The sequence below is a fragment of the Lynx canadensis genome, chromosome B4, assembly GCF_007474595.2.
Source record: "Lynx canadensis isolate LIC74 chromosome B4, mLynCan4.pri.v2, whole genome shotgun sequence".
Lineage (NCBI taxonomy): Eukaryota > Metazoa > Chordata > Mammalia > Carnivora > Felidae > Lynx > Lynx canadensis.
The window spans coordinates 80,253,114-80,263,235 of NC_044309.1; the positions used below are offsets into that span (position 1 = coordinate 80,253,114).

Consider the following 10,122-nt stretch of genomic DNA (forward strand, 5'->3'; position numbering starts at 1 on the left):
CTAGATAATTTTCTTACAGGATCTTCCCAGTAATCTGGGGAACTAGGACCTCTATAGAAGATAACTCCTGTTTGCTGATCTTACTTTCCCTCTTTTTTTTTTTTTTTTCGTCTTACCAGATACTTCATCCCCTGAGGAAGAATATAAGGTGGCCTGCCTGCTCTTGATCTTTCTTGCTGTTTCCCTCCCACTCCTCGCCGCTGACCCTTCTTCTTTCTATAGTATTGAGAAGGATGGTAAGTAAGGAGTAGGTGGGAGGGACCAGTGCTATTAGGATAGTCTCCTGGGGTAGGGAGAGGAGATGGAGACATTTGTCTGGAGAATGTACAGAATTCTGACTCAGGTGTAAAGTTCTGTTTCAAAGAACACTTGAGAATGAAGTCTCCGTAAAATTCAATTCCAGTGAGATTTCTTAGGAATACCCGTATCCTAATATCTAACTATCTTCTGATGTTTCTAGGAATATCATCTCCCAAATGCCTCCTGGTCCTTTTGGTGTCAAACGGGGGTGGCCTAGCCTGAAACAGTGAGAAAGTACCAGCTGGGGTCAGCCTGGGGTGGCTCACTTTATTTCTTTTTGTGTCTCTCCCCCTCTGTCAATCATAACCTAGGTTACAACAACAATATTCACTGCTTGACCAAAGCCATCATCCAGGTATCTGCTGCCCTCTTCACACTCTACAACAAGAACATCGAAACTCACCTCAAGGAGTTTCTGGTGGTGAGTACAGAGCCCAAGGCATAGCCCACCTCAAGCCCAACACAGGGCTTTGAGACCAAGAGCTGAGCTGTGATCAAGAGTTGAATTGGACACTTAACTGACTGAGCCACCCAGGCACCCCCAAGACCTCTGTTTTTAATAAGGTCTCCGGGACATCTGATGCACAATCAAATTGGAGACACCAAGTTTTAGAACCCATAAGGAAGCCCTTTCCAACTCTAATCCTCACAAACAACAACGGAACCTTTTTTCACATTCTCAAACCTTAGTGTAAATCAGAATCACCTGGAGAATTTCTGAGTCAGTAGATTTGAGGTGGGGCTAGAAAATGTGCGTTTCCAAGATCCCAAGTTGATGCTGTTCATCCTGGGATCTCGCTTTGAGAACTACTGGGCTTGATTTCTAGGACTGGGGCTTATAATCAGGCAGCCGATTCTACTGTAGGTTACATCCCATTTATTCGAGAAAAATTGTTTCAAAAAATATTTTTAGCCAAGGTTTGACTCCCTGTAACAATCACCATTTATCTTAAGTTTTGCCTCTGGAAAAACACAGAATAAGTAGTCTCTTTCCATTGTTGAAAACCCTGGGGTTTTCCATTCTAAGTCCTCCATGGTGGAATTCAATCCATACGCTTCTGATACATGGTCCATTACCCACTGCCTGACTTCAGCATTCTCAACAATGGGGAACTTATTCCTCTGCAAAGCATGGGCCTGACTTAAGAATTAGGGCCTCATTTGTCTCCTTTTAGGAGGACACACGGTAAATCATATTCTCTCCGGAATCATACCATTTTCCTGGAAGCTTAGTTAGAGGGTCTCCATTTAAACTGGGCCAGCCAGCCAATCAGAATGGGATCTGAGCATCTTAGATATAAAGAACGTTCGTACCAGATCTCTAAGATGGGGTGAGAAGGGACCCCCTCTCCCCTTTTCCGTTTGCCCTGTTTCTTTACTGAATGAGGGTAACCTGGGCCTGGGATGCAGTTAATCATGTTTCTTCCTCCCTCTTTGATCTGTTGGGGGCCTGGAGGTGAATGGAGAGGACAGTCATTTGGGAGTTGACAGGAGGGGAATGTGAAGAACACTGCCTCTGAATCAGAGGCCCAGCTCTGTCTCTAGTCTGGTGGGGAGTCAGCTGTAAACAACTTGGTGACAGTGCTGTCTGAAGGCTGCCTAGGAAAAGGGATTAATCTCCGGCATACAGTATTACCTGTCTTTGTTCTAGCTTTTGTCCTCGCCCCTTGCAGCCTCTCCCCCAGCACCCCTGGCAACCTCCTGTTGTCTGCCCTGCCTGGTTTACAGGCAAAGCGCGTCTCTGGAGCCTAGGGGATTTGCTACTTTTCCACCCAGAGTCTCCAGGAACATCGCAGCACTTCTTAACTCTCCTCCTTGATCTTTGCTTAACTTCCTGTAGCCTGAGGCTGTCCCACTCTGACCTCCATAAAAATCTGCTTTCTTACAAATTCTTCCCCTACAGGTGGCTTCTGTCAGCCTCCTGCAGCTGGGCCAGGAGACTGACAAGCTTAAAACCAGAAATCGGGAATCCATTTCTCTGCTCATGCGCTTGGTATGTATTTGGTTTAAGTTGGTCTGGGAACAGAAAGAGCAAAGGCCAGAGGGTTTTGTGTCCTTGCCTTGTTGTGACTCAAAAGCATGAACTCAGGGGCGTGTGGGTGGCTCAGTCGGTTGAGCGTCTGACTTGGGCTCAGGTCATGATCTCATAGCCCATGGGTTCCAGCCCCATGTGGGGCTCTGTGCTGACAGCTCAGAGCCTGGAGCCTGCTTTAGATTCTGTGTCTCCCTCTCTGTCTCTACCCACCCCCACCCCCCCCATACATTCTCTCTCTCTCAAAAATAAATAAAAACATTAAAAAAAAAAAAAAAAAGGCCTGAACCCAGAACTGAATTCGGCCTGACCGTTAGGACTCACATTCTGGTTAACCTTCCAGACTTGTCCTGTAATCCCAAGGTAGAGTCTTCAATGACTTCTCTGCAGGACAGGGCCTACCTTGTCCCTGGCTGACTGGGTCCTTTTTCGTGCAGCATTCTCAAGTCTGATCTGATGGGGAGGCTGTGTCCCTCATCCATAACTGCCTGTCCAGTTCATGTTTGATTTTACTTGACCACTTCCTACCACTGTATGTCTTGTCCTTAAGAAGTACTATGGGAAGGGTGCGGAATAATACAGAGCTGAACTGGGGGCTCAGAGGAGGAAAGAAAGAATTTTCCCCTGAAAAGCTATTAAGACCAAGAGCGCGGTGGGTCATGAATCAGGCGCCTCCTGCTATCTCTTTCTTCCCAAGCTGTGGGCTTTTTGCTACTTTGGCAGAAACTTCTGGGAACTCTGACTCAGTTAACTTAAAAAAATCTTTTCCTCATGACCCTGTTTTCCTCTTCAACACGCTTACTCACTCTTTTGCTCTAAATGTCTGATTCTCCAGGTTAATACTGCATTTAGATATGGTCAGGAGAGACTCCAGGACTGACCCCTGTGTTTCAGAGGCCCTCCTCTGGCGTATGGGGAGAGGACAGGCCGATCTGGAGCCTGTGCTCCACCTTGAAGTCCACACTAAAGATTTCTGGGACCCCAGAATTCTCTGCTAAGCGGTTCCAGCCTACTTGTAGGGCTTGTGCAAAGTTTCTTCCCCAAGTGCATCCTATTGAGGTGGGCTGTGCTGTTGGAAGATTACCTCTAGTGCTCAGGGAGAGAGACAGAGACAGAGAGACAGAGAGACACAGAGTGTGAGTAGGGGAAGGGCAGAAAGAGAGGGAGACACAGAATCAGAAGCAAGTTCTGGGCTCTGAGCTGTCAGCACAGAGCCCCACAGGGGGCTTGAACCCATGAACCGTGAAATCATGACCTGAGCTGAAGTCGGATGCTTAACTGTCTGAGCCACCCAGGCGCCCCTTTATTTTTATTTATTAATTAAAAATTTTTTTTTGAGTCTAAGAATTCTTAATTCAAACCTGACCTTCCACGAAATTATAAAGGTAGATTGTGAAGGTTGAACAACAGAACATAATAGTTTGATTTATTTAATCACATAGTATGCTGTACTCTTGGCAAGGCCCACAGATGTTAGAGGCAGGCATGCCTGGGACTCCCTTTGAGTCTGCTGTAAATACACAGGCATGGAGTGGGATCTGTGTCTCAGCTAGAAAAAGGCCTAGCCTGGGCTGAGGATCCTGATGGAGATGAGAAGAGAATGGAATGAGGGTGTGGGGGGAGGGAGGGGTGTATGGTGAGGGGTGAAAGGGCAGAGGAGGCAGATGAGGGCAAAGGCCAGTAGTGTGCTAGGTAGAGCACAGTCTTTGGAGCAGCATGACCTTGGGCAAGTTAATTAACCTTTCTGAGACTCTGATTCTTTATCCAGAAAAGTGGGCCGTAGTCCTTGCCATAGAGTGTCAGGATTCATAAGAAAATATATGTGAAAGTGCTTAGTACATAATACATGCTCAACGAATGTTAGTTCTCTTTCTCTGCCGCTCATTTTAGTTTCTGGATGATTCTTCATTTGCTTTGTCATTTACTTGGGCAGCTGTCACCTCTGTAAGGTTGGAGGCGATTCTGTATGGCCACTCAGCCCTGCCTCCTTCTGCTTTGCTGGTCCCCTGCTCGTCCCCACCCCCCCCCCCCCCCACCTCCCCCTCAGTGTGGCAGGGTGTCTGCCCCTTGTGGCCTCACAGTGAGGCAGCTTAGTAGCTGGGACAGAGCTAGGCCCTTTTTGTTAGAGGGAGAGACCTAGGGAGGAGCTGCTGCAAAGCAATTTAAATGCAAATGTTTCCCCACGGAAATACAGGGGAAGGAACTGTATTCTGAGTTAAGAGGCTACTCATGTAGCCCCAACTCCTGGCCAGGCACTTCTCTCCCTGGGGGTCTTTCTGTCTTGGCTGTCAAGCCTGGGCAGTGCCCACCCCTGTTACTGCCAGCCTGTTCCTGGCATGGGTTTAGCCGGGGAAGAGATGGCTCTCAGAGAATCATAGAATTCTAGATGTCAGAATGAGACCAGATCCTGGCAATTGGTCCAGTCCTTACACTTTATGGGTGAGGAAACTGAGGAGAGGGTGGGAAGGATGACACATGCAAGGTCTCCCCCAAAATATATGGACATGAGAACCCAAGTGTCTTGGCTTTCACTCTAGGGCTGTTTCTACTGCCATGAATTTCCTCCAGTTAGGAGCCGTGTTATCCTCTGTGCTTAATGGAGCAAAGAATAGGAAGTCTTGGGCCAGTGGATTCTTCGTGAAGCCATCACTCATTTCCCTGGACCTGAGGGTCATATCCTAGAAAAGAGACCCTATCTCTCTCCTGGCTTACGGTTTGAAAGTCTTGCCTAGCGAGAAATTCCTTCTGTTATCCAACCTAAGATGGGAGCTACTGTTTTTCAGGCAGATTTCCTTTCCTCCGGCCTGCCGTGTCTGTTCCTCTGAGGCTGTTTGTGTGCGTTTGTATGTGCACATATTTGAGAATAGCAGAATCTTATAAAATTTAAAACTTGAAAGGACTTCAGAGAAATAAACACATTAGAGTTGATATAGTAGATTCTCTTTCCAGAATGAATTTTGAGGAATCAAAAACACCAGACATATTGGGGAGGGCCCATCTGTGTAAATTGCCAGAGGATACAGGACACTTCTCTCCAGAGTGTGTTTTTTAGTCCCACAACTTCATGGATGAGGAGAGCACTGAAGGAGATACACCCTGTTTCTTCTTCCGGGATGGGGAGCCTCCAGCCCAATGCTAGGCCGTGGGCTCTTCGCTAATATGCCCCCCTTCCCCCCACCCCCTCTACCCTCAGTCTTATCCGGGCATCTTGATCTGTCTTTCTGCTTGGCTGTGGGGGCTGCTGGGATCACCATAGCACACAGGCTTCTAATTAAACTAATTAATCATGCCTGCTCCTTTATGCAGCATCCTTACTGCTCCCCAAGCACTGTACTGAGGGAGGGAGGAGACTGAGACCCAGCACAAGAGGACCCATGTGGATTCCAGGCCCTTCTTTCTTGGCCTGCAGTGGTGGTTGTTGCCTTCTCTGTAAAGCTCTGTCATTGGCGCTTTTATCCAACCTTACCTGCTTCTGTGCTGCCCCCCGCAAATGATTTGGCATCCAGAATGGGGAAAATGGGAGTTTTTCTGCCACCGGAGAAGTGACTCTTTCCTGCCTTCTGCTTCTGACCTTTTCCTGTAACCCTGAGAAGGGACACAGGGGGCATTATAGGGAAGCTGAAGAGGCCACGTTGCTTTCCTAAAGCTAAACCAAGTGAGGGGAAGAAGGAGGGGGGTGTGATTTGGAAACTTGCTCACTTGTAAGTCTAAGAGCCTCAGAGGGCCCAGGAAACTGAATGAAGGAACAGGGTGTCACAGAGTTATACCCTCCCCGAGGTTCTCATCTCTTGACCTGTTTCCCTTCCAGGTGGTAGAGGAGTCCTCCTTCCTGACCCTGGACATGCTGGAGTCCTGTTTCCCTTATGTCCTGCTTCGAAATGCCTATCGGGAGGTATCCCGGACCTTCCACCTGAACCGAGTGCCAACTAGTACCCACTGAAGGGCCATTTGGACCTACCTAAACCCAGGAAGCTGTAGCCATTTTCTCAAGGGATGGGGTCAGGAGCCAGAGCTGATGAACAGACATACGGAGGAACAAAACCAACACCATCCACGGCTGAGAAATCAAAGAGAAATGGGGCAGACGGTAGGGGGTGGGGGCGGGGGCGGGAGACGGAGGACAGGTGACCGGAAAAATTAGGGAACTGGGGCCACGTGTGTACATTTTAACATAGTAACATATAAATCATGTTTTCTAGCTTGTGGTGGCTGGTGCTTGAGCTCTGACTGGCATGGGTCTCTCGACCTTCATCACTATTCTAGGATAATGCTGGCAGGCAGAGATGATCAATCATCATATTAAACCATAATGAGCTTATAATTCTCCCACTGGAGCTGCTATTGTCTCCTGCACATTCATTAGGACGATTATCTCCTCTCTTCCTCTTCCAAATGTGTTCGGCAAACATTCAGCCTGCTCCTACTGCAAAGTAGTTAATAGCAAAGGAACTTCCTTTTTCCTTTGTGGGGGCTCTTTCAGGAGTCACGGGTCTCTTCCTCTCCTCCATCTCTACTGCCTACAAGAGGGAGTGCCCTTGAGAGATTCTCTCTGGCCCCAGCTGCCCTCACCTGCTCTACCACACCTTGTAGGGACTAAGTTCTCCCATCTGTGTAGCCATAACCCCTCCTGCTTTTTCTTTGACATGCCACAACCCAGAGCCATGGGCCAATCTAGCTAATTCTAAGTCACACCACAACGAGTGGGATCCGAGTCATGTGGGTCTCCCTCCCAGATCGTTTGGGGATACTCTCCCTGCTATCTGGAGCCCCTAATTTAACCCAAATCCCCTTGTCGTCATCCTGGGTACAGCTGTTGCTGTAGGCAGGGATTTCTCTGCTAGATCTTAAATTTCATAGATCTCATTAGATTATAGGGCCCTGAGAGTGGGTATACTTGAGGGAGTCCAAGCTGTTTCAACTTAGCCCTTTTCTGCACTAATTAGAATTTCAAGTGTCACAAAGCCTGGGGCGTTCAAGATAGCACTAAACTAGATTCAGTTAACTCCGTGGCAGGAAAACAGTGGCCCCATCCATCACTTCTGTGCACCACGGCCAAGGAGGACTGGGGCAACAGACAGTAGGTCACAGGTTGAGAGTGGTGGAAATGGGCGAATATAATTAGTTGATTAATTAGGGTCATGTCCATATTTCCGTGATAAAGAGGAAGCACTTGTTGGGTTTCAACAAAACCATCTGAGGTTCATTAAAGCTATTTGATAGCTGTTTTGGGATTTTGTATGCACGTCTGATCTTTACTTCTCAGTACCCAGGCTTAGTCAATAGTTCTTAAACTTCGCATTCATAATTGATACACAAGTTTTTCTTAGCAACAGTTGTCTGCTCTTCAGGATAGAAGCAACAGAGGATCCAGCTTCAGGCATCAGCTGGTTGTCCTTCCTTGCTGTGGAAGGGACATTATGTTGTAAAGGAGTGATTCAGGGTCAGGCCTATTGAGACTGAGGGCAAAGTTGATCAGGAAGAGGAGTCTCAGACGTATCTGAACAACTACTCCTAGATCCTTCTCTGCTAGGATCTTACTCTTGAGATGGAGACCTCTTTTCCATGCACATGTAGCACTACGTAAGAGGAGCCTCTTTTTTTTTTTTTTTAATTTTTTTTAATGTTTATTTACTCTTGAAGGAGAGAGATAGAATGTGAGTCAGGGAGGGGCAGAGAGAGAGGGGGAGACCTAGAATCCGAAGCAGGCTCCAGGCACTGAACTGTCAGCACAGAGCCCGATGCGGGGCTCGAACTCCTGATCTGTGAGATCATGACCTGAGTGAAATTGGTTGCCTGACTGACTGAACCACCCAGGCACCCCAAGAGGAGCCTCTTTTTTTTTTTTTAAATTTTTTTTTTAACGTTTATTCATTTTTGAGACAGAGACAGAGCATGAATGGGGGAAGGTCAGAGAGAGAGGGAGACACAGAATCTGAAACAGGCTCCAGGCTCTGAGCTGTCAGCACAGAGCCCGACGCAGGGCTCGAACTCACGGACTGCGAGATCATGACCTGAGCCGAAGTCGGACGCCCAACCGACTGAGCCACCCAGGCGCCCCAAGAGGAGCCTCTTAAGGACAAAGAGATAAGTTGCTGCGGGAGAGTAGAGGGTAGACATGATACTTCTTTTTTTTTTTAATTAAAATTTTTATTGAGATGGGGCGCCTGGCTGGCTGTCCTTAGAGCACGTGACTCTTGATCTCAGGGTCATGAGTTCAAACCCCACGTTGGGTGTAAAGCTTACTTAAAAAAATTTTTTTTATTGAGATAATTAATCCACATGCACTTGTGAGAAATAACACAGAGACACTGTGTGTCTACTATACTCCAATTAAAAAAAAAAAAAAGGAAAACACAGCTCTCGTGTATCATTACCAGTTTCTCCCAGAGGTAGCCTCTTGCAAAATTATAGTCTACTATCATAACCAGGATATTGACATTGATACAATTCATGATCTAATCCAGATTTTCCCAGTTTTACTTATTCTTGTTCCTCTGTGTGTACAAAATGTTGTTCCGTACAGCTTTTTTACAGCCACATCCCCTTCGCCTTCCCGAACACTTGGCAATACAAATCTGTTCTCCTTTTCTAGAAAATGTTGTCATTTGACATAATATCTTTTCACAAACATGTAATTACAGACACACTTCTCTGCTACGTATACTTTTCCGAAGCGCTTTCACAACTTTTATGACAATTCTGCAAGGTAGCTGGGGAAGGCTTCCCTATTTGAAGCCAGTCAACAGATTCAGAGACGTTCAATGATTTCATGAAGGTCACGTGTTTAACAGTACGTCTAGACCCAGGACCCGAGTCTGGTGTCTCAATCCTCGACGTTTTCTACCTGACCAGACTGCTTGCACATCTGGGAGCTTTCACTGTTAGAAACCAGAGACCCTAGAATGAGCGAATAGGAGAAGGTTTGGACATGATGGCCTTCACCACCTGAAACAAAAAGTGTCTAGAGGTGAAGGGACCCATCGGCATTTCAGGCAGTTTGCTTCCTTGACCAGGAGGTTCTCTGACCCCAGACAGCTGGGGACACAATCCACGATATGCCGCCTTCTGCTATCAGATGCCCAGCTTATTTTATGCAGGCCTTAAAAGGAACTGAGGAATGAATTCTGAGGGAGAAATTCTGACTCCAGTTTGTTTTGTCTTGCAGGCAGAGAGTAGGTTCTAGGCTCAGCATTTTGATTAGTGCAGTGTTTTCATTAAAGTCTCCATTAACTTGTTTGCGGCAGTGAGATGAAATTATCTCTCCCACGGGGCTGGGGTGAGACGCTTGTAGAGGAGATCCCTTTCCTTTGGGGGGGACAAACACTGCTCCCCCCACTATGGTGTTCGGTTCAGTGGGCAGGTGGGGCCAGAGCCTGGCCAAAGGGATCTTGCCTGTTGGTCCTTGGCCTGGGAGGAACGGGCCAGCCTTTGAGCACCGGGCCCCAGGAGGGAGGGAGGTTCCAGCTAGGGAAAATGCTTCCTTCCCACAGGTCCTCTGTGCCCGTATCAGTTCTTCTCCAACAAAGTTTGACTCTCGGAAGAAGCTGGCACATGGCTGAAATGCACTCACGAGGTTGGGGGAAGCGTGTTCTTCCAGTTCTCCCCCTACAGGGCCTCCTGCTTCTCCCAAGTAGCTGTCATCAAAAGAGTTGAAGATGAGTCCCCCCTCAGCCCCCACACCTCAGTGAGTGTCAAGCGCTCTCCTCCCACCTGAATAGGAAGCAGGCGCACAGGCCAGGCTGCAGGTTGAGGAAGTCAGAAGTTAACTTGAGCTGAGTTTGCAGCTCTGG

At 47.6% G+C, this 10,122-nt stretch overlaps 1 protein-coding gene across 1 annotated transcript in view; it reads left to right on the forward strand.

The window, feature by feature from the left end:
- NCKAP1L (NCK associated protein 1 like) overlaps nucleotides 1-7,563 on the forward strand; it is a 40,203-nt gene extending 32,640 nt beyond the window's left edge. The window contains exons 28-31 of the mRNA XM_030322821.1: nucleotides 120-236; nucleotides 612-721; nucleotides 2,204-2,293; nucleotides 6,141-7,563. Coding sequence (XP_030178681.1) covers nucleotides 120-236; nucleotides 612-721; nucleotides 2,204-2,293; nucleotides 6,141-6,272 — 449 coding nt within the window. The 3' untranslated portion in view covers nucleotides 6,273-7,563. The remainder of the gene's footprint in view (nucleotides 1-119; nucleotides 237-611; nucleotides 722-2,203; nucleotides 2,294-6,140) is intronic.
- The last annotated feature ends 2,559 nt before the right edge of the window (nucleotides 7,564-10,122 follow it).